Here is a 25,927-nt window from a genome sequence, read left to right on the forward strand (position 1 = left end):
CATGCAATGGCAATCCATATCAATCATGCACCACTCTATAAGAAAAAATTCTAGACCTAACTAGAAGTTGAGAATGAATGCTGCCGAGCATTCATTCTCAGCTTCCAACGATGCCCTCATCTTTTCCCCCACCCTCCATAAAATGGAAAATTCCATTAAATCAAATCCTGTATGACCCTTCCAGAAGTTTGTAAGTCTCAATCATATCATCCTCTTTCTCTTGTTTGCTAATGTCAACTGTCTACAAATTCATTCTTTCATAATCAGTATTCCACAATCCTAATAATCATTTTCTCCACACACACACACATCCAGAATCACAATGGAAACCAGACCTGTGCACAATAGTCTAAGTGAGGTCTTATCAATGCTTTGTAAAGAGGCAAAATGACATCTTTATATATCCAAGTTTGTTTCAGCACTGCAATTATCTGTATGATATTTTTCCCATATTTCTTTTCTTATCAAGGTATTAATTAAGTAGAGAACAAATTATCTCAAAACTTGCAATCTTTGCTACAAGGAACCTGAACTTCAACTTCCTATCTACTAACACTCCATAATTCTTAGCCTGATCGATTTCTTCTAGCATGATCCCACCAATATAATACAACACTGGATATCTAATATGACCTTACATTTATTAACATTGAATTGACATCAATTTTCACATGCCCACAATTGCAGCCTATTCAAATCATTCTGCAGGTACTGTATATCAGTTGCATTCCTGATTACCCTACCTATATCTTTGCATAATCAACAAACAGCTGTATGTTGCATGTCAAATCTTCTCCAATGTCATTAATGTAAAGACTGAATACCAGTGGACTAAAGACCGATTCTTGTGGTAAACCAGAAGAGTAGAACAGTACTAACTGTCACATATCAGCCATTCTATAAAATGAATTTTTCTGAATATCCCATCCCTTCTTTTGAGATATTTTTCAAGATGTCAATTAAATTTTTTTTTTAAATTTATCCCATACATAAGAAGGAGTAGAACCTAACAGTACATTAGTGCCATGTATGTGGTGCAGGTGAGGAATGAGAAAGAAGGAATTACCGTATCCCCCCCCCCATTCACTGTTGTTGAAGAATTGAAGGTTATAGTTGTGGGGGGGAGAGTGAGGAAACAACTTAAACCTCATTTATTAATGCTGACTCAACTGGAACAAGACTGTTCCAGAGGAGTCAGCAAGAATAAATGAAGAAAAGAAGGTTCAATGTGTTTGCAACTATACTGAAAAGAAATGTCGAGTGGCTGCTCCTCTTGTTTTAGCAGGACCAAAAGAAAGTGAGAGAATGTTTGCCAGCTCATCATTAGAGCAGTAACCATGGAATTCTTGCAAAAGAGACAGCTAAAACAATACATCTACGAAAAAAAAGAGGTTGAAGTGAGATCTGTTTCTCATAGATGAGAAACAGATCTCTAGAAAGCATCCAGAATGTTGGTAATAGTTAGTAGCTAGGTAGAATAAAAATGACACTTGATGGAAAATTAGACTTTTTTTTTTTTTTAAGAGCCGGAAGAAATTATAGATGTGATGTATTTGTGCCAGGGAAGGCCAGAGGTAAATATCAGTCCATGGAGATCTTGTCCTATCTGGTGATTTGTAATGAGGATAAGGGAAGATGAGCAGTAATCTCCTTACACAAGAGTATAAGGGAGAGTGCATTTCAGTGTCATCAGAGGTGATCCTCACCTCTGATGACACTGAGGTTATCCTCACCCCACTGAAAGATGGTATGGTGATTACTTAAGGTATTGGTTACAGATCTTTAAGATTTAGGGTGTCTGAGCACTAAATAGTTTGTCAAAATAGTGGTATGAATGGAGTGCACTATCATCAGCAAAGCTGTGGACAGGATTAATGGTGACTGAGAAAAAGTTGTTTATGGAGCACAACACTGGGCACAATTGGAGAGAGATGCCATCAGATCCAGAAAACTTTAGTGTCCAAGTTATTTAGTATTCTATTCTTTTTGTTGAAAAAAGACAGGAGATATGGTGCAGAGTTTCTGGTATGTTAAGAGACACTTTACCTTAGTCATTCTTGAAGTTGGGCCAGCTTTATCTGTGCTTTAACAGTAGTGCCAGAGAGAAAAATGGAAGCACAATTGAGCATAAGCAGCATATGATGGTCTTTGCAAAAGACCAAGAGGATTAGCTTACATTATCCTCAAATAATTTTCACTTCTGATTTCGACCTGGTAGTCAAAATCAGAAGTGAAAAGCTAATATATAATACAATATGTTAGCTTTTTGCGCTGAGAATGAACTATCAATCATGAACATATTCCAATAACATATGACAAGACTACACTTAGAGACAGATTTAGAAATCAGTCTATAATGATCAGAAACAGAGAAAACTTGAATGTGTAACTATAAAAAAAATCCTAAAAATATAAAGTTGCAAAATATTTTCAGTTTTTAAATAAATTCTGTATCTCTCCCTCCCAAAAAAAAAAAGTACAGTCATCCCTCGACCCATGATCCCATCATCAAATTCCTGCCATGTACCCTCAAGGGGATGTACAAGATATGATAGTACCAAATAAAAAATTTATATCATTACTAACTTCCTATCTACAATTTTCCTCCAAATCAGTCTGTTACTTGTCAAGACTCCAACATCATCAGATCTTATATTTCTATTGTCTAAAGCACTTTGTACCATATCAATCCACCTATATCTTGGTCTTCCTCTGGGTCGTTTTCCTCCCAACATGGCAGAGAACAATTGTTTTACTAATCTATCCTCACCCATTCTATTTAAGTGACCATACTACCTGAGATTAGCTCTTCTAACGCATTCCTGGATGCAGACAATGTCAAGTTCTTTCCTAATATCCTCGTTTTTAATATGATATTGGCATTGATGCCATCTGTTCATGCCTCTAATCTTTCTCAGGACTCTCATATCTGCAGTCTCTAGTCTTTAGTCAAGTGTTTTACTTCTGACCCAACTCATCATCATCATCTTCCTTATACCCTCTTTTACTTTGCGGTGTCGAGGGTCCATTGATCATCGGACCTCACTCCGTTTACAGGATAAGGTGGTCAGCCTTATGCCCCGGTGTATCCTATGGCCTGTAGTGTTGAGTTCTCGAGACCAGTTTGCCTGCTTTGCGGGATGAAAAACCCCAGAATAAACTGGGGAAAAAACCCTGCTGTCCACGCCCAAGACTAGCTAACTTGGCTATGGCTGAGGACGATCCTTCAGCTCCTTACGTCACCGACGGAAATCGAACCTAGGACACTCCTTCCCCAGGAGTATGGTTGCGCAGCGCAAAGCCACTAGGCTAACCACGCAGACTGACCCAACTCTCAAATCCATAAGTTAAAATACGTTTGAACAGTCTTGTATACAGCTAATTTAGTGTTCCGACTAATTTCTCTTACTCCATATGAATTTATTCAATTGACTTCCTACCATACTAGCTTTGTTGATTCTGTTGTCTAATTCTATATTTAATTTACCATCTTCACTAATAATCGTGCCTAAGTAGCTGAAATGTTTTATTTGTTCACAGGTTCTCCATTCACAACACAGTTGATATTTTCAATGCTTCCACCTGTTTTCATTGTCTTTTAATTGCTGCCCTTTGTACCATATCTATTACAACAGTTATTCAATTTAGACAGTGAATCTTGCAGACTTGCAGCGGATTTATTTAGAAGTATAACATCGTCCACATAAAGCAAAGAGCTGACATTAACATCTCCAATTTTGATATCATGTTTAATACCACTTTCCTTCATAATGTGATCCATATAGATAATGAATAACAGAGGGGATAATGTACATCCTTGATTCACACCAGATATAACATTAAACCATCTTCCTGTACTTCCTTCAATTCTAACTGCTGAATTACAATTCAAATAAAGACTAAGTATTGCTTGATATAATGCCCCATTGACACCATAACTGTAGTATATTGAATAGCTGCTCTCTTGGCACCCTTATCATATGCCTTTTCCAGATTGACAAAAATCTTAAATACAGATCTTTGTTATATTCCCATGATTTCTCCACTATTTGTCGTAGAGTGAAGATCTGATCTTGACAGCCTCTATATGGCCTGAATACAGCTTGTTCTTCACCAAGCTTTTCTTCCACAATTCTTCTCAACTGTTTCTCTAATATACTGGCATAAATCTTACTAGGAACACACAGTAAGGAAATACCTCTCTAATTCTCACATTCAGTTTTATATCCCTTTTTATATATGGGCACTATGAGAGCTTTACTCCAATCATTGGGAATTAGCCCCTCTGTCCAGGCTTTCTGAACTATGCAGTGGAGCCACTGTAAAACTTTTATACCACCATACTTCAGCATTTCTGGTCGAATATCATCTACTCCTGCTGCCGTTCCACATTTCAATCCTTTGATCCCTTTTTTTCTACTTCAAGTATGGATATGTATTCCTGACTACATGCCTGGTCAGTGTTTTTTTTACCACTGTGCTGTCATCACTGCTTGTTTCATTTAGCAGTTTTTCAAAGTAATTACTCCATACTTCAAGGATCTTTTTCTCCCGTTTTCATGTCACCGTTACCATCTCTAATTCCTTTTACAGCACTCTTTCCTCCATTTTTAAGCTTCTTCAAGAACCACCGGAATATTTTGCCACCTTCTTGATATTTATTTTCTATGTTCTTGCCAAAGTCCTCCCATTACTTTTGTTTAGCTAGTTTTACACAGTGTTTAGTTTTCTTACATTTGTCTCTGTGTTCTCTCAGAGCACAAGCTAACTTATTTGCCAGTAACTTTTGATATGATTTCTTTTTTTTCCCTTCATTGCCTCTCTAACTTCCTCTGTCCACCATGGAGTTCTGATTTTTCTATCCTTGCAGACAACTTCACAACATACCTCTCTTGCTAAATCAATCAGTGTTTTCTTCAAGGCTTGCCACTGAATCTCCAAGGTTTGGTTGCTGTTCTGAAACTCTATCATTTTTCTTCAATAATCTTTGTGTATTTTAATTTACAGTTCACATCTGAGAGCTGCTCAACTTTTATTCTCTTTAAAACTTTCTTACATGTTATTCTTTTCAATATGAAATTCAATTTTATCTTGTCCGCACGGTTAGCCTAGTGGCTATGCGCTTCGCAACCATATGCCTGGGGAAGGAGTGTCCTAGGTTCGATTCTGGTCGGTGACGTGAGGAGCTGAAGGATCTTCCTCAGCCATAGCCAAGTTAGCCAGTCTTGGGCGTGGACAGCAGGGTTTTTTTCCCCAGTTTATTCTGGGGTTTTTCATCCCGCAAAGCAGGCAAACTAGCCTTGAGAACTCAACACTACAGGCCATAGGATACACCGGGGCATAAGGCTGACCACCTTATCCTGTAAACGGAGTGAGGTCCGATGATCAATGGACCCTCGACACCGCAAGGTAAAAGAGGGTATAAGGAAGATGATGATGATGATAAAACTTTCTTACATATTATTCTTTTCAATATGAAATTCAATTTTATCCTGCTCAAGAATAAATAGTGATCACTTCCAATTTCAAATCCTCTCTACACTCTGGTTTCCTGCACCAGGGAGAAAACATCACTATCAACAATAATAGTCAATAAGATTTTTCTTATTCCTTGCGTCTTCTCTCCATGTGAATTTGTGCATATTTTTATTTTGGAGCATGGTGTTAGTAATAACCAGTCCATGTCCTGAGCAGAAATCCAACAAATATTTGCCATTATTATTAGGTTTGCTCTGTTCTCCAAATTTTCCTAATATATTTTTGCATGTCTGACGATCATTTCCTACTCTGCTATTTAGATCTCAACAAGGACCAAGTTTTCCTTTTTCATTGTGTCAGTTGCTTTTTCTACAGCCTCAAAAAATTCCTCCACTTCTTCCTTAGTAGAACCTTCTATGGGACCATAGGCAGAAATAAGTCTCATTGTCCAGTTCCCCATTCTCATATTTGCCCACATTATTCTACTTGAGACTGCCTGCCATTCAATAAGATTAGCCTCATATTTTGTGTTGAATACTATGGCTACTCCTTTTCCTTGATTGGCATTGCCTGAATATAACATTTTGTATTTATTGCTCACAACGATCACCAGTTTTCGTCTTTTTTGTTGTCATTCCTATTATGTCGATCTGGTACTTATCTAATTCTTCAGCAAGCTCCATTTCTTTGCCATTCAGGCTTTTTCTGTTGATAGTACCGATCTTTAACTCTGGTGATGCTGAGTTGGGGGTGGGTTTTCAGATTTGTTCTAGTAGCTGACTTTTCGCTGTTCGCCCTGGCAAAAACGGGGGCCTTGTTTAACCGGGTGACACCCAAACCGGAATGAAATTTTGTCATGTTGTACCATTATTTTGTGTTTTGGTTTAACCAATAAATATACAATTTGGTCAGCTAAATCCCAAATTCCAGCCCAATCCTTGTACATTCAGTATCCAGGTAGATACCCAACAGGGTGTACCACGAGAAGGTGAGTGAGTGGATATTAGGTCAGAAGCCCTGGTAGGTTCTCCACATTCCTTTAAAGGCTATGTAGAGGTCTCCTCTCAGTGATATAGCTTTGATCCTCAAGCACCCCGTCCATGATCCCATAGTGGAATAAATAACATTTTTGACTATACTTTCGAACAAGACACAAGCGAGCGTAAAGTAAAAAGGTTTTTATTTAGCAACAATGCAGTGGTAACCTCCCTCAGCAATCGGTGTTGGCTTCAACAGTTCCTTTGTTGATTTTGTGTTTATCGTTAAATATTTCACGATATTTTGTGCAACATGGCCCCTACACGCCCAATTAAAAAATCTAGTGAAGAATCACAGAAAAAGAGGCGAGAGTGATCTTGAAACGAAGTTGCAAGTTCAACAATAGTGACAAAGATATGACAAGGTCCTATCAATGATTAGAAAAGCTACTTCCATCATGCATAGAGGACCTGAACCAAAAGTGCATACCTCTTAGCACTATGACCATAACCGCTAAAGCACTAAGTCTTCAACTGAAGGAGAAAGCAGGACCTGATTAAGGCTACGAATTCAATGCTTCTTCAGTTGGTTCATGAGATTCAAGCCTTGTTTTGGACTGCATAATGTGAAAATATATGGTGAATCTGCAGGTTCTAATGAGAAGGCTGCCAAGGAGTTTGTGGAGAAATTGGATAAAATTATTACGGAGGAAAATTATTTGCTACAGCAAATATTTAATATGGATGAGACCGCCTTGTTTCAGAAAAAATACCCAAGCAGTCAATTCATCCAGAAAAAGCTAAAATCTATGCCTGGTGTCAAAGCTCTTAGGGGATTCTGTTAGGGGATTACGTAGCTGGATATAAACTGAAACTATTTGTGATGTGGCACAGTGAGAATTCCTGAGCCTTCAAAAACATTAGGAAACATACTCTTCCAGTTTATTAGCGAAGATATAGGAAGTAGTGGATGACTCAAAAATTGTTTGCAGATGCCTTAATCAACTGTTATAAGAGTGAAATGGAAAGCTATTGTGTGAAAGAAAATGTAGATTTAAAATTTTATTAATTCTAGATAATGCTCCGGGTCATCCTTCTTATATCCGTGATTTTCACCAAGTTCAAGGTCATGTTTCTCCCTCCAAACACTACTTCTTTGATCCAACTGATGGATCAGGGAGTTATAGTGGTGTTTAAGGTTTATTATCTATGGAGAACTTTTTCACAAGCCATTTCTGCTAATGAAAGAAATGATCAGGCTCATGCAATTCTAGAAAGCATTCAATATTTATCATGCTATTAAAAATATTGCTTTAGTTTGGGATGAAGCTATCTCTCAATGTATGAGTGGAAACTGAAAAAACATTAAAAAGGTTTGTGCACGATTTTCGAAGTTTTGAAGAAAAAAAATGAAGACTTCTGTAAACTGAGTCATGAAATAGTGACCCTAGCAAACACCTGAATCTCGAAGTGAATGATGATGACTTAGTTCAACTCATAGGAAGTGCCCCTAAAGAGTTGACCAACGAAGAATTAGTCAAACTGGAGGAACAAGACATTACAGAAGAGGAAGAACGAGAAAAGGAAGAGAAACAAGGAGAGGTAGTTAAATGATTCACAGTGAAGGGTCTTGCAGAAATGTTCTCAAAATGGTTGAAGACCCCAATGTTGAACGCTACTTATTAGTAGAAAGGAAAGCACATTATGTGTTTGTTTGCTATAAACCAATTTACGATGAAAAGAAGAGGAATAAGTAAAGCACATCAGACATTTTCATCAAAAAAAAAAAAAAAAAAGTTACACCAGAAGAGCCACAGCCTGGTCCTTCACATAGGGAAGGTAATGAACATGTGATTCTCGTGGAAAGGCTTAGACGTTGGTTATGCATTTTCACTATATAATTTAAGGAAATTACAATGTACTAGGATAAACATTAAAATAAATTTTAATATATTTCAATATTTCGGCAACGTCATGTTGCCATTTTCAAGAACTTAAGTACAAGACACGTGCATGCAGGCACAACAAAACAAGTAAGTGAGGAAGAAGTAGGAAGCTATTATTTCTCCTAAAGTGCTGATTGTGCCCTCTAGCGAGCAATGTTGGTATTATTGGGCGATTGGGCTGAAGGTCTTCTGATGTAGGTTTCCTAAGTTTGAGGAAGTCTCATGCAGCCAAATTTGTTGAGGTTTGAATCATTTCTTAGGGCTGAAGCTGATTCCATGAAAAGTCTTTCATATCTGTATTTCCTACGGTGTATTATCCTGGCTTTCTTCCACTGAATTCTATGGCAGGTATCCAGTGCATGGTCAGCAAGACCAGAGTGGCTGTATTGGTGAAAACGGATGTAGTCTTTGTGCTCTGAAATTCTGATATTTGCTGTCCTGCCTGTTTGGCCAAAGTAGGAGAGCTAGAGGGCACAATCAGGACTTTAGGAGAAATAATAGCTTCCTACTTCTTTCTCTCTTACTTGTTTTGTTGTGCCTGCGTGCACGTGTCTTGTACTTAAGTTCTTGAAAATGGCAACGTGACGTTGCCGAAATATTGAAATATATTAAAATTTATTTTAATGTATATCCTAGTACGTTGTAATTTCCTTAAATTATATAGTGATAATGAACATGTGATTGTGGAGGAATATTTGGGCGATTCTCCTTTATAGTGGCAGTAATGCATGGTACAGTTTTATAATAAACATTAAAAATTAAAATAACAGTATACTTATTATTGTTAAGTCTCTAACCCTATAACTCTGTTGATTTAATATATTGACTTGCATCCTGCCTTATGGAATGGAACCCGGACGCAAGTCGAGGGATGACTATATATCACTAATACTTACAATTGGCGGGAGTAAAGTGCTTCATCAATACTAGCTGCATCTGGCTGGATGGAGGAACCATTTTGGGCCATTTCACCCTAAAGAGAAAATTAAAATATCTTAACACAAAATGTATTAAGAAAAGGCAATTATAGCTGTAATCAGAATGCAGTTCATGTTTAAATACTAATGACTTAACAAATCAAATTTATCCAAATTTTATTTTAAATGTAAAAGCAAAATGTGTGATATACCATTATGACCCTATGGCCAATGAACATTTACAAATGTTGCTACATGTTTGCACAAGATTACATTACACAGTGCTGTCTGGTAGTGGGACCACAAAAAAAATAAATAAATAAATAAACTAATAAAACATGAATAAGATCAGTGGTTGTCTTTTATGAAGTTCAATATTGGGACAAAATGTAGCCAAGTTTTTAAACCTTTTTTTTTTTTTTTTTTGTGCCTATATATATATATATATTACATGATCAGGAAATCCTTCTCTAGAAACCAAACATGGAACTCTTCAAGCTACTTCAGGCCTTTAAGTAAGCAGGGCAGTGGTCTCGCATTAGGCAATGAAATTCATCTCCCACCTAAAGACAATCACAAACATCCATGCCCACAGTGGGATTTAAACCCAAGCCTCTTGGTCAGAGTAGGTATGTTAACTGCTTGGCCAACCAGGCTGGCAGTCTATAAGATCTTATGAAATCAAATGAAATATATTGTGCCTATTTATAACTAACATGTAGCTTGGCTGTTGAAAGTTTATTTTTCACTTGGTTAGAGTATAATAAATTTAGTTTAATCCTTTATCCAAGTGTGAGCAAACAAAGTTTGCACCTGAAAGTATCTTCAGGACTGGGGTAAGGTGGTACAACACCAGGGCAACTCCTTGCAAAGGTGGAGCAAGCTACCAACACTCCTATCTCAGTATCTCCCATAATGCAAAACACATCTCCTTGCAGATATGTCTAATGTTATGCATTAAGGGAAGGGCCACAACCCAGACTAGTTTTGACCTTTACTGAGGTCTCTTCAGTGGGAGCCAGGCCCAAGTGGAGATACCAGGCAGAAGCATTAGCAAGGTCATCTCTACCTATAGGAGTTGCCAAATGGTGTGCCACCCTTTTTTTTAATAAATTACTCTGGATTTAGAGAAAGATGTTGAAAGTTTCTTTTTCACTTGGTTAGAGTACTCTAACCAAGTGAAAAAGAAACTTTTAACATCTTGAAATAGACATCTTATCATATATCTCTTTCTCCTGTTAACCAGTCTAATGCACATACAATCTGTACTCATACTCAACATCCCATAATCCTGATACAAACTTTGCATCCTTCCCACAGTTTCTTTATTGCCTTGTATCCCGAGAGACCAAATCTACAAACAATAATCCAGGTGGGGTCTTATCAAGGCCTTATAAAGAGGCAAATTGACTTACTCATTCTTACATGTCAAGGTTTGCTTTAACATCCCAATTATCCACTGAGTTGTATTTGCAAACTTTTACTATGTGACCTTTGAACTTCAAATTCCTATCCACCAATACACTAAGATCCTTTGTCTCATTAGTGTCTTGTAGCATAACCCCACTAACATAATATGCCACTGGAAATCTCATCACACCAAAGTGCATAACTTTACATTAACATTAAAGTGACAGAGATTTTCATTTGCCCAAATTTCTAGCCTATTCAAATCGTTTCGGAAGTGCTGAATATTAGTACTACCTGTGATTCTCCTGTCTATCTTCACATCATCAAACAATTACAGATCGGATGACCCTGCCCGATGTCATTAATGTATGGATTATACAATAATGGCTCCAAGGACTGAATCCTGAAGTACACCACTGGTCATCTTAATCTGGCAGATTCAGATATACTACACATCACTTTTTGAAATTTTTGTCTGTCAACCATCCCCTGATCCACGTCAAGTTTATATTCCAGTCCAATATTCTCCAGTTGATGCAACAGCCTTTCATGTGGTATCCTATCAAATGCCTTAGAAAAATCCATCATAGTGTATCCATTCCCTTTATTCAATTCAATCGTAACATTGCTATAAAACATGACCTTCCTTTAGTAAACCCATGCTGCTCCTTGCAGAGTATAGCTTGTTTGTCTACTCATTTCTGTATGCAAGTTCTTAGCAACTCTAAAATCTTTATAACCACACCAGACCCACTAAAAGGTCAGTAGTTAGACATCAGACAAACTTCCATTCCTGTGGTATCGTTTCTGAGCTGAGACTCAAGTTATACAAACATGCAAAAGGCCTAGCCCATTCAACTGAACATTCCTTTAGCAAATGTGCTGATATTCCATCTATGCCTATAGACAGATTCTTATCCAAGTTATGCAACAGCTCTTCAACCTCGTTTCATGTACCTCAACTTTTCAGCTAATATAGCAGTAGCACTGTGCACCATGTTACATACACCTGGTTGATATATATTAACAAAGTGAGCACTCTTTAATTGAACAATCTCATTAACTTCTGACACTAGCGTACCATCTGAATTCAATAAAATTATTCTTTCACATTCATTCTTTTTAACTTGCGGTAAAACAATAAAATTCTTTTTGATTGCCTTTAGCTTACACAGCCAATTTCTTTCCATACTCCGATTTAGTTTTCCTCACAATACGCGTTACTTTTCTGGAATGAGCTTTACGTATTTCATAACGCCTCTCAATCTTATTCTCACGATATTCTTTCCACATCTTCTTATGGACATCTTGCTTAATAAGGTTGCACATCCATTTCGCTGCTAACCTATTTATTCTTCGAACATTATAGATACTTTTTCAAAGATTCCCATGCATTTCTGGAATTTTCCCTTTCAGTAACTGATACCATGGGACCAAACATTGTACTTTCATAAGTTAATCTTAATTTCCAGCTTTGTATTTTAACATGTAACCTGTTCTAATCGGAACATCAATATAATTAGATACATCCCAAGAAAGCACAGCATGATCACTGTCACCAGCTGGTGGCAAAATAGCCATATTCTTAACGGAGACCTTTTTGATGCTATCGGCAAATCTTTGAACTCAAGTTTCTTCTTTCACATGTTGCTTGAGAAAGTTGTCTTGAACAATTCAATAAATTCTTCATCTTTCTTATCATGAGATTTCTCATCTACCCAATCAGTGTTTGGAAAATTAAAGTCATCCATAATGATGATCGTTTGGTACACATATAGCTAAATTGGTGATACATTTCTTCGTTCCCTACAACTGAGCCGCCAGGTTTGTAGCCACCTGCCCCATCATATATTTAATTTTGTTAGCCTCCACTTCGCATCAGACAGACTCAAGCTCACCAGTACATGTGACATTGTTACCATCACTGTTTTCTTGTGTTTCTAACCTAACTGGACTTATGTCATCTGATATTATCAGTAGTACTCCTCCTCTATCTCTTCTGTCATTCCTAAAAATAGTATACCCATTGCATTTGATCCCAGTTACCATATATGATTCTGATAACCAGGTTTCACTAATAATCATAAGCCACAACATATTCAATAAACCAACGAACTCAACTCCTTTGTTTCTGGGGCTCCTGGTATTTGTGTATAGACATAATAAATTACCACCTAGCCTATTCTTATAATTAGATATGCAATCTATACCTTACTGTAGAACTTTCTCGTTTCCCTCCCCAGACATACTTAAAAGGTACAAAAAACTCCAAAGCATATTTTCCCACCCCTTCGTGAGTTACATAACCATGTCTGAAGACATTCAAACATCTTTATCGTGTTTGCATACAATAACATACTCTATGATTTAGTTTCCCTGAATTTCTGCATTAGGTCACATACCAAGAAGCAATTTTTTCTGGATCCTGATGTCAAATGAATTCATGTGCAGGTCATCCCCTCTTATACAAGTCTTTTCTGCCATCAAACTCACTCCACACATCTAAAAACTCATATCCATTTCTTCTACACAGCCTATGCATAAAATCATTTGCTATCATTGCCCTCCTCCTTAGCTCAGCACTATCATATCTGGGTGGCAAACATGTTTCTTTCTTGCTTCTTCCAATGGACCTTTCATGTCTTCTCTCATACTATATTCGTTACTACTTAATTATTACTACCTACCAGATCTACCAGTTTTTTTTTTTTTTATTTATTTCTTGTTGTCCAACTATGTTTGTCAAAAAAAAAAAAAAAAAAAACGACTTAATTCCAATGTTTTTTTTTTCTGACATTAACAATAGCTGACATCTAGATGAAGTCACATTTAATAGAAAAATTTTTATTTGACAAAGCGCACAAGGATCAGTCCTTGGTCCATTGTTATTCAATCCGTACATTAATGACATAGGGAAGGATTTGACAGGTGACATACAGCTAGTTGCTGATGATGCAAAGATCGGTAGGGTAATCAGTAATGTCGCTGATAATGCAGTACTTGCAGCATGATTTTGAATAGGCTGGAATTGTGGGCATGGGAAAATGGATGTCGGGTCAATGTCAGCAAATGTAAAGTCATGCACTTTGGTGTGATTGATATCCAGCGTCGTATATTGGATTTCCATTATATTAGTGGAATTATGCTAGAAGAAACTGATCAGGCTAGGGATAGGAAGTTTAAGTTCAGGAGCCATGTAGCAAAGATTGCAAATGCAATTCAAAAGATAATGCAATGTTGAAACAAACTCTCACATGTATAATGTTATTTTTGCCTCTTTACAAGGCCTTGATAAGACCTCACTCGGACTATTGTGCACATGTCTGGTCTCCTGGGTTTCCACTGTGATTCTGAATTAGTGGAGAGAGTGCAAAGGAGAGTGTTAAAAATGATATCAGGATTATGGAATACTGATTATGAAAACAGATTGAGAATTTGTAGACTGCAGACACTAGCAAGCAAGAGAAAGAGGGGTAATATGATTAAGCCTTCCAAACTTCTGCAAGTATCATATAGAATTTCAGTTGATGGCATTTTTCATTTCATAGAGTGGCAAAAACATGCAAGAGAGTAATGTATAAACTGACAGATATGTAGCAAAATCTTTGGTCTTATTAATAATGTGCTTTGTGCTCCTAAGGTAGAAAGAGCAAAGACCCATTATCTCAGTAAGGTCCTGCTGCTAATTTCTTGGTTAAATAATAAGTACAGTAGTCTATACCATCTACAATAGGCCTGAGTGGGATGTTTTTACATACTTTGGACAAACCATACATTCAAGGTGTACAGCAGCAGTGTAACTAATAGTATTTTAGTTAGCCAGGAAGTAATTTTTCTGAAGTAAATCAAGGTGTACTCTCAGTACTAATTTTATAGTGTTTAGAAGGGTCATGATTAATGGTTTCACACCATGTCTACTAATAATAAATTTATTTTTTTCGATGTACTATTTTCGATCAAATACAACTGTCGTATTCCCTTTATAGCTTTGGTGATCAGAAATTTCCAGGAATTTAATTGGTAGTCTTTCCTGCTTGGTGAGATCACAACTAAGGATTGCTACAAATGTTAAATTATTTCCAACCAAACTTAATCAGAAATAATAATTGGGACATGTTTAAGACCACCCCCCCCCCACAACACTTTTTTTTTGATGTGATAATGTGTCTGAAGCATGGCAGATTTTTGGGATACTGCAAAATTAGGATCTTTACTTAATGAGGATTATTCACTTTTGTTAATGTGAGATAGAAAAGGTTATAAAACACATAGAGCTAGTTCATATTAGGTGAATGGTAACTTTTGTTTTGAGTTTCAAATTTTGCCATGAATCTGGCTTTATTCCTGTTGAAAATACAGTTAGCCAAATTGTCAATAATGCACTCTAGTATATCCTAGAAAATACGGCAAAGCAGTTCAAATAACTGTTTTTAAATGTATAATCTCATTCTAAATCCATGCTAATTTGCATCAAGCTTATTTTCCCCCTCTTACTAATATGCTTTCTTTTGAAGTCAATTTTTTCAAAAGATTATTGCTTTTTTTTTTTTTTTAATAAGCAATGTTAGCAAAGCCAGGTCTCCAAGTTATCCAACCCTTAGCACATCCATGGAAAGGTAAAGGAAGTGCAATATCATTGATATGGGCTAATTTAGATACAGGATAAATACTGGTGGAATAAGAGAGTATTATGTGTTGTTAAATATGTGTTTATTTTATTTTATAATGTTATAATATTATAATGTGTTCAAATTTTCAAATATATCTTGTCTTCGGCACCTTTAACTAGTTATCTCGTTTAAACCTTTCTTCTGACCTATGCTATACTTCTGATTTATGGCTGCAAATAATAAAAAGCTCACGTGTGCAAAACTTACAGAACAAAGAAATCACCTCTGGCTGGAGCCAATCTCTTTGTCTGACCCACTGGTGTTTATTCTCAACTGAATTTGGAAAATTTATTTAGTTTCTAGCTGCACCACCAAATTCGTGGGTGGGAGGTGAATCTCCCTCCAAAGAATAACACACAGTAAACCACACTGAACTTTTCTCTCTTAATTCTAGGTAAATCTATCAACTTAAATTTCCTGTTATGCAGTCATGACAATATCTAGCTTTAAGACTCACACAGATTCGAATTTATGAGTAGTGCATTGGAAATAGAAATCAGGCAATTTATTTAAACAAAAAAACAATTTATTTAATATCGATGAAGTGTACAATGGGTCAATTTTAAGTACTAAGTAAATTAGTTTCCATGCTTCAAATCACAACTGATGACTACGTTTACAATTTAGATCCTTATCTTAATCAATTCTAGTAAGACTAGATGTCTATAATTTTCTCTCGTTAAACTTAGAGAAGCTCAGATCAATTTTTACATAACATTCTGCAGGTTAGCCAGACCTTCTCTCACAAATAACAAATATTTTAACTATAAACATAAGGCCTAAAGTCCTCAAGTATCATTATAAAACAAATCCCTTAATTAAATCACCGTGACAATCCTTTTCTCTAGCTAAACAATGAAAGATCTTACTTGAACCCTCAAATTGAATGGACCCTCAAATCACTTCCTTCTATTACCATCCGACTTTAGCACTGCGCTTGGATATCATCTCCGGGATTTCGAGCGATCTCCTCTTGATATCGGCAAACATTTGGATCTTGGCAGCATGAAAACTCGGCATCTAATTTCTTCTAAAACCATTTATCTTAGTCATGTCGCTTTCTCGGCATTTACTATCTGGAACGCAGGTCTCCAATGGCGATTACAAACTATCTCCCACAATGTTAGCAAAACTCCGCTGCCATAGCGTACATCGTAACTTCAGGTCGGAACCCCACATGACCTCGAAATTTCTTGCTGGCCCGAGGAAGGGAACGCACACCAGATCGTCTCAAACTCTTCTCCAAGAAAAAGGCAAGACAAGACCCCATTTCGGTGTATCGAACTGCTATTTATACGGTCCCAATGACCTTCATTTTCGGCTTACGTCATCGTTCCTTGGTACCTCGGCGGTCTGCACCCACCACCCATGTCTACCGGTGCAATTAGATGGGAGACCCCCGCATAATATCGCGCTGCCATGTATAGTAGCCTCAGGTCAGGACTTAATCTTCTTAATCCTGTCTGGAATTACCGGTGACTAAGAGGTTTCTTTAGACACAATTAGTCTTACACTGATTTTTTTTGTTCTTTTACAAAAACCCTTTTGAGGTGACAATATTCAATAATATACAAAAAATATTATTTCTAAATTAAAAACAGGCTCAGTGAACAACCTTAAATTGCATGTGACTCATGAACTGGGATCTGGCTACTGCTGACATAACCTTTACAACTGGAAAAATGCTATCAGGAACAGTAAATTTGTTAGTACACTCTGGACAAGATTATTCCAATGAAAAACCAATGGATGTTATAAGTATGGAAGAACAGAACATTTATCATAATCAATGCAAGAATTAGAAGAAAACTAAGCCAAAGGGTAGCTTTCTTCTCTGGGAAACAATGCAACAGAACAATTCAAGTGAAAGAAGTCAGAGGTTAATCACTGAGGCAGAAATCACAGAAAGCTATTTAAAACAAAATCTCTAGCATGAATGACATAAGCTCAGTGCTTTTGCCAAACAGAACAAAAAGAACTGATGTGCAGTAAAAATATTCCAGAATGTTACTTTGAGACGTGATCAAAAAGCACTATTGCCATTTGGACAGGATATACATTTCCTGCTTAAAAACATTATGAACTCTAGAAGTTATACAAGCTCATCCAGAGCAGCCTGTAACAAACATTCATACCTCTTGCATGATTCAAACCAACAGCCTTTGCAGAAACAACCAACAGCTTATACTAACTGAGCTGCCAAGTTAGATAGCAGTTAAAATAAATATAAAATAAATTTTGGTGTGTCAAGTTACTTATAATTATATGCTTTTATAAAATCAATTTTATAATACCAGATTGCAACAAACTTGGTTCTTTTCATGAATAATCTTGCCACACACTTTGGAGAACCAAGGCTTATATAAAGGACAAATATTCAATATCGAATGGAAAAATACATCATGCTTATAAGCATTATTCTAAGTCAAACATTTGGATAAGAAAAAAAAATCCAACCAAGGAAATGAAAACAGAATTCTTGAAGCTCAATCCCACTTGATATTCTTTTTATAACTGCTCAACATATGGATGAGTGTGGTAGTGTGAGAAGAAATATTAGGCTATCTGAACTACCCAGAAAATAAACAGGTCACAGTATATTTAGAGGATCACTTTTCAGGAAGCGATTAAAAGTATTTGAAGAGGTTGGGTTTATCTAATAGGCACTTGAACAACCTGATGATGATAGCAAATGACTTGGCTAATAATAAATACCTACTTGTATTTATTATTATTATTATCTGAGATATCCAGAAAGGTCAAGGACTCATCCAGAGAGGCTATATTCACCCAAACCAGCTATCATGCCTTCCTTTAAATTCATTCACACTAGATGCACTCACTAACCCTAAGAGCAAACTATTCCACTCACTCACTGCTCTGTGAGAGAAAAATCTAGCTCTTACCTCTTTCTTGATTTTGATTGTAACAAACTTAACTTCCATGGATGCCCCATCTTCTCTCCCCACCTTCCATGTAACAAAAATTTCATGAGTTGATATCCTATAACACCCATTCAAAAGTTTACAGATCTCTATCATATCATCCCTCTTTCTCCTGTTCAACAGTCTAATACACATACAATCTATGCTCATAATCTGAATCCCATAATCCTGATATAATCTTTGTAACTTTTCTTTGCATCCTTTCCACAGCTTCTTTACCCCCTTGAATCCCACAATAGTTCAGGTGAGGTCTTATTAAGGCCTTAAAAGAGGCAAAATGACTTCCTTATTCTTACATGTCAAGGTTCGCTTTAACATTGCAATTATCCTCCGAGTTGTACTTGCAAACTGTTACTATGTGACCTTGAAACTTCAAATTCATATCCACAATTACGCCAAGATCCCTAGCCTCATCAGTTTCTTGTAGCGTAACCATGTTAATGTAATATGCCATTGGAATCTCATCACATCCAAATGTATAATTTTACACTTGCTAACATTAAACTGACAGCCAGTTTCGTTTCCCAAATTTCATGCTTATTCAAATCATTTTGTAAGTTTCATCCCTAATTGCCCTGCTTATCTTCATATTATCGACAAACAATTGCACATCTCCTGTTAGACCCTCATGCCATTAATGTATAGATTAAACAATGGCTCAAGGCAAGGACTGAACCCTGGATTACACCACTGGTCATTTATTTATTTTTTAATCTTTGTATTGGTTATGGGCAATATTACCCTTACATCACCTCCAGACTTGATATATAGGCCTAAGCCTTTACAAGTGTTTTACCCTATGCCTGTTCTAGTTATCATTGTAGTCATTTGCTGGTGGCAACGCCATGCCACCAGTGTGCCCTGTAGGAAAGAACTTTTATATCCTTCTGCGTAAGTCCAAGCTGTTTTAAGTCCACATAACTATCTGCACTCCATACGCCATGTAAAGAGATAATGGTGCTGGTAAACCTCTTGGTTGCCCCATATTCCTCCCGTATCTTACTAACTAGATCTTGGTTATTTTTATAATAATAAATCTGGCAGATTCACACTCACTATATACCACTTTTTGATATCTCTGTCAACCACCCACTGATCCTTGTCGGGAGTTTATATTTTAATTCCATATTCTCGAGTTTATGCAAACAGCCTTTTGTATGGTATCCTATCATAAAATGCCTTAGCAAAATCCATTTTTCCATTTCCTTGTATCCATTTCCATATCTAATTTGGCCCTAACATTGTTATAAAATATGAGCAAATTACTAAAACATGACCTTCCTTTAGCAAACCCACACTGCTCCTTGCAGAATATAATTTGTTTATCTACCTATTCCTGTATGCAAGTTCTTACCAACTTCTCTAAAATCTTCACTACCACACCAGACCTAATGATAGGTCAGTAGTTAGACATTAGTTTTTGCACTGCCCTTATACAATGGAACTATCATACATTCCTTCCATTCCCGTGGTATCATTCCTGAGGTGAGACTCGAGTTATACAAAAATGGGAAAGGCCTAGCCAATTTGCTTGAATATTTGTTTAGCAAACATGCTGATATTCCATCTATCCCTATTGACAAATTCATATTCAGATTATGCAGCAGTTCTTCAACCTCATTTAGAGTTGTGAACATTAAAATCTGAGAAAAATGACTTCATTATTAGAAGAGTTGGACTTACAGGAGAACAGCCAAAACAAATCTGACAGGATGAGACGGTCTCAGATTTTGAAATTTGGATTTTTAACTGAGACCTAAAACAATTATTCTGTGATTCTATGAAAATTGAGTACAGAATTTGAAAGATGAGAATGATTTTAAATGATATCAGGCCAAACATAACATTTAAAAAAAAAAATAATAATAAAGCATTTTGAGTAACAGGGAAAAAGAAAAGGTCATATAAGAGATTAGAAGATGCAAGTTCAAGTTTCTATTAAAGTGTCCAAAATCATAATTATTATACAGTTATTACACAACTAATGATGGGAGAAAATGCTATATAAAAAATTACAAAAACTTCAATCACCTTGTACACAGAGCACAACTATGGTTAGAAAGTAAACGATAAATAAAATTACAAGGAAGTCTGAAAGACAAAGTTTTAATATATTATCTAGTAACATGGACTGTAATCATGTTTTATACAACTAAATACATATGCTCACAATATTAATTTTTGGTATCACCAGAATATTAAGAGCTGTTTAAAAGAAAATTTAAAAGCACTGAACCAACATAACTTCTATATGTTCGAGTTTTTCAGGTTTATGGTATACAGAATGATGGGAGTGGGGGGGAGTATCATATAATAATATGAAGACAAGAGTTATTGCATAAAAATATTATAGATATTAAACCAAATGAAGGCTTATACATTTCACAGTACCACTGTACTCAATTACATCCAAAATTAAAAATATAATCTCTAAATTTCAATTTAATGTATATAGAATATAGCACGGCATATTCTGTTATTTGTGTATACCATACAAATACTTTTTTTTTTCAATTAAGAGAGAAATCAACAGTCTAATCTCTGTTGAAAGTAGTCAAGAATTCTGAAAGTGGCATCTTCCAATATGTGACAAGCAGTAAAGCAGTATTGTTGGACAAATGCTACATCCAGATCTGTCCGACAAAGCAGTATTGCCAGACAGATTTGGACGTAGCATCTATTCAGACAAGAGCACCAAAAAGATGACTTATAGCAGTTGTAGATGTGATGTTTAAGCCAAAAGAAGCTCAAAAGTTATTGCCCTATCCCAAGATGAGATTCTTCTTCTTCCTGTTTAGCCTCTTCCCTATTGCATTTGAAAATACTAGATTGACATTTAGATCATAAATTCTTTTTATAATCAGCAAAATCACTTTAAATTCATAGTGCAAAAATTTTAAACTGCTGGTTTGTGTATGCATTACACATACAATTGCTACTGGTTTGCAAATAATTCTGAACTGTCTAACAATCTCCTCAACTGAAGGCAAACAAATATTCAAGTCCTTTACAGTGTTGCATTCTACCATCATTTCCAATTTGCAGGAAAATATCTATAATGATGTCTATAAAGATAGTAATGAAAACTTTTTTTGGTTCCAAACAAATCACATGATACCTTTAATTGAAATGCTCAGCTTGTTCTCTGACAAAAATAATATTTTTAAAGATAGCTGAAGTATATTTTCATATACTAGTCTATGAAATTAATTATGAAAGTTATTACATGAAATCTGAGTGTAAGTATATGTTTGTCAAAGCTAGGAAATAAAGGCAAAGGACTTTTGAAAAAAAGTCATTTTTTAAACAAATTTACAAGCCAGATTATTCAAACAAATTAATATAGAGCATTCTAAATCAATGTAATTCAGAAGTTATAAATGCGAGATTCATGGTAGTTGCTCTGGTAGGTTAATTTCATCTCTTAAATTCAATGCTTCGTGTTAAACAAATCCAATGATACATGAGTCAATATTACTGAGTTATTTTTTTAGAAGCATTTCCAAAAATAAAAATTCAAATTTTATGTTCAATAATGCCACCTTCCTTTATTCATTAAATTTCCACATACTAGCAGGTTAGGATGTCAAGAAACCATGCATATTTTGAATAGGAGGAAAGGGTATTCAATGAATACCCTTTCCTCCTATTCAAACATTTCTTTTTCATTAGCGCGCGCACACACACAATCCATAAAGGTAATTCCTAAATTCAAAATATCACAAGGAAATAATGACACACCCTTCAACATCCTCTCCATTTTAAGAAAGACTTGTCCAAATAACTGCTACTTAATTTCAGATTCTTCATACCATGGTATGAAGAATTTGAATAGCAATAAAATCAGCATTTTAATCTTACAGAAATATTTGAGTCAGATTGGACTACACCGCGATTTAAAACTAAAAATACAAATAAATGTTATATTATTACTTTAAGCTAAAATATCCAAGGGGTTAAATTGGGTAAATTCAACTTCGTTAACACTAAATGCCCACCTACCATACCGTCTTCTTCGGGCGGAACTTCGTCTGGAGGGTCCGTCGGCCTGGCAGAGGAATCACCATCGAGATTGGAACTACAAGTTGTTCCCATAGCAACCGTACCAGTAACAAATACCTTGCCAGTTAGACTAGTTGGCCTTGTATTAGCACAAAAACACGTAAGTGAAACGACTACTGCAGATACTTCAACGGCAAATTACAGTAGTTATCCGCAATTCCAACTGGTTCTTTCCTATTCTGATATCTGAATTTACAACGGTACCAGAACATAGTTCGGGTCTGCGAACTTCACGGATTAGTAATTCGACAGGATGTTAGTGATCGAATACAAAGATGTGGCAGGAGGATCTCCACTTTAATGATTACGATATATAGATAGTCGGTGACACATGCCCGTCTGCAATGCATATAGTGTAATTGAGATGTGATCGGTGGCAGTCGGAAGAGGAATTACGTCATAAGTCGGGAACTTGTTTGTCAAGGCTACGCCGCAATATAAATGTGGCGTCAGCGCGTTGTCATGGACCAATAGTAAGGCCGAAACGCGCGCATTCGGAAAAGAAGAGCGAACAAACGTTAGCAGGAGCAAATTATTCTTACATGACAAATATCATAAGTCTGTTACAAGTACTTATAATTGAAATTTTTAAAAAGTTAATACAATGAAAAGCAATAAATTAATCTAAAATAATTATATCGGTGAATACTTATTAACCACAAACTATTATACTTTGAACATTAATTTACGATTTCTGGCTATTCTTATATTAATAGACTGACGCTTGTTTATTATTAATCATTTTGGTTTGTGATATATCAAGTAAATAATAATAAATTTCTCTCTCTCTCACACACACATTCTGAATGTATAAGGGTTAATGTTTCGGATTTCCTCACCACGAGAAACTAATCAATAATAAGCATTTCATGCCGCACAGTGAATAGGTAACAACGGTGACTAAAGTTCAGAACACTAACTGTCAAGTAGTTTATGCTGCAACAGTCCAGAGCCAATACATTAATAACCAGACACATTAGCAAAAGCTTTTTGGTACTTATTTTTATTTTCGTATTTAATAAAGAAAGGTGCATTCATAATAGTATTTTTATACAGCATGAAAATCAATCCATTTGATGATTTTCTGGCTAAGCACTACAGACCATTTATCATATACTTTTGTATGTTACAAATGCTACTTGAAATGATCTGCTTTTTATTAAAAAAAAAAAAAAAATACTCTGTTTTCTATACGCATACGCAAGAATACAGCAAAATTTACTGCATATGCTTTTGAGAAATATACCTAAAAGTTATTCTATACTTCAATTAAATTAGATTCTAAGTCACTACATATTTCAGAAAGCCTTGCATTAAAAAGTAACCAAATTTCAGAACGCGTTGCGCAGTCTTTGATAACTTGAGAAGTTCAAAATGAGCAACCATCTGGAATAGAACCAACGTTCGCTATCACCACTTTAACAATAACGCGTTTTATATGGTCAATTTTTGTTTCAGCCGTGCGAATCACTAGTAATGTGACAAAACAATGCAAACAGAAACGCTAACAATGAACGATATATAAGAGCATATTCTAAACGATAGGCAATGCACGCAGCAGGGAAAGGTTATGAAAGCAAGGCGGCGATTCATTTTTTTAAAAAATTAGGTTAACACTATTAAGGTTACGAAGCTTGTTTACGTGGGATGCAGATTATGCTCTTTAGGAAATGCATAAAAAGGAAGATGTCCTTCAGACAGCACTCAGTGAAGAGAATGAAATAAGAAGGGAATATTTTAATTATATAAAAACCAATAAAAAGAACACGGATCAATAAGCGACTCAAGGTTGATTAAACTTCACAGATAATTTTCTACTAGAACACTACCACCGCCAGAGAGATCGGAGAACAGTTAACGAACAATGAAATCCACAAATAGAGAGAAACTGCAAAGCGACTCATATCAACACTGTTAGCTGGAAAATGTAAGCTTTACTGACTAATGTTTTTTTTTTATCCATCTTATTAAAATATTAAGAAAACAGGTGAACTTAAAATATAGAAAAGTTGTACTATGGGTCAGGAACTGAAAAGGTGTTAATAGTTGTTGTATTTATGCGAAATTAGAGCATGGTTGAGGAATTATCGATTCTAATAAATAGTGAACCATATATTTGTAGAAAATGCAAGCAGCAGCAACTAAATGTGTTTTAAGTATTGAGCTGGTAATCATTGGATCTCGACTTTTGGGGTTTACGATCATGAACTCATAGTACTGGGCTGGCCCAATCCAAATTTTTTGATTGGCGGGATACAAAAAGATGGTATACACTTTAAAATAACAATCAAAGCAGTGCTAAGTCAATGATTATATGGACTTATCCCTACAAGATTCAACTCAGGTTCATTGAAATGAGTCATACTCTTGGTGATAAGACTACACTGAAAGTGATCATTTAAAACCAATACGCTGAATTTGGTAATCTTTGTAGATTTCTTTCCTGGGTAGATTTTGTTGAATGTGTTATTATTCTCAGATCTGAGACCAGATTAGGAATAAAACAGATGCTCTTACTAGAAACCACAGCTAAATCTCTGGTGGTGGTGGGGAGACGGGTGGTAATAATGGCAGATCATATTTCTTCATAAAAACTGAAGTTATTATGAAGAAATATGACTGTACATTAAATGTAAAGTGGTATAGTCGTACAAATGTGTGAAGACCAAAACAACAGACCAATATTTACATGGATTGATGCAATTATTAGTACCTTAGACCAGGGGTTCTCAAACGTTTTAAGTTTTGTACCAAATAAATAAGAATCAAAAAATATGTACCACCATAAACGCATTACACGATTAAAAATCAATACATCCCACATGGAGTGTTTATAATCAAAGAATAAAATATTTTAAATTTATATTATTTATTTATATTCGTAAATGAAAGTTTTACATTATAATGAAATATAGTAAATGGTGGGTAATAAATACATTTTTCTGAACATTTATTTAAATATTTTGTGTAAAAATTGTACCACCAAAAATAACGTAATGTACCATTAGTGGTACATGTACCACAGTTTGAGAAATTAATTTATTCATTGTTAATTAATAATTAATTAAACATCAGTAAAACCATCATTAAATTAATTTGTGCTGACAAATTAATTTAAAAATTACAAATTCCAGAACTTCTCGCGAAACACCAGTGTTCCGGGGAACAGGGGTTGAGAACCACTGCCTTAGACAATTGAAATACAAGATCTGACAATATTGGTATTGTCAAAAAGACTAATCTGAACGAAAACTACACTGACAGAAATAATGTAAACAAGCAAGTGACATACATAGTATCTGTGCACATCTTGAGGATATAATTTCATTATGTTGTTAATTTTATATATGGCCTTGAAGGTAAGTACAAAAAACGTAGTTTTAATGAGGGAAAATTTTTCCTTTTCAAAACAAATCAAACATATATAATAGAAAAATAAGCAGACAGCGAAGCGTGGTTTGAAAAATACAGTTCACTTTAAAGCTTTTTCACTTATGAATTAAAGATGCCAAGAAATTATAT

At 35.6% G+C, this 25,927-nt stretch overlaps 1 protein-coding gene across 3 annotated transcripts in view; it reads right to left on the reverse strand.

Annotated features, from left to right (window-relative positions):
• The window catches only part of Uba1 (ubiquitin-like activating enzyme 1), a 381,832-nt gene that overhangs the window by 307,732 nt on the left and 48,173 nt on the right, over positions 1-25,927 (reverse strand). For 2 of the 3 annotated variants that reach the window (XM_090390820.1, XM_090390822.1), the window contains exon 2: positions 9,298-9,374. In XM_090390820.1, coding sequence (XP_090246946.1) covers positions 9,298-9,374 — 77 coding nt within the window. Of the gene's footprint in view, positions 1-9,297; positions 9,375-22,345; positions 22,662-25,927 lie in introns of those variants that run through there. The other variant, XM_090390821.1, reaches the window with a different exon arrangement.

Source organism: Typopeltis vanoorti, chromosome 3 (assembly GCF_054136105.1).
Source record: "Typopeltis vanoorti isolate ZY-2024b chromosome 3, IOZ_Tvanoo_1.0, whole genome shotgun sequence".
NCBI lineage: Eukaryota > Metazoa > Arthropoda > Arachnida > Uropygi > Thelyphonidae > Typopeltis > Typopeltis vanoorti.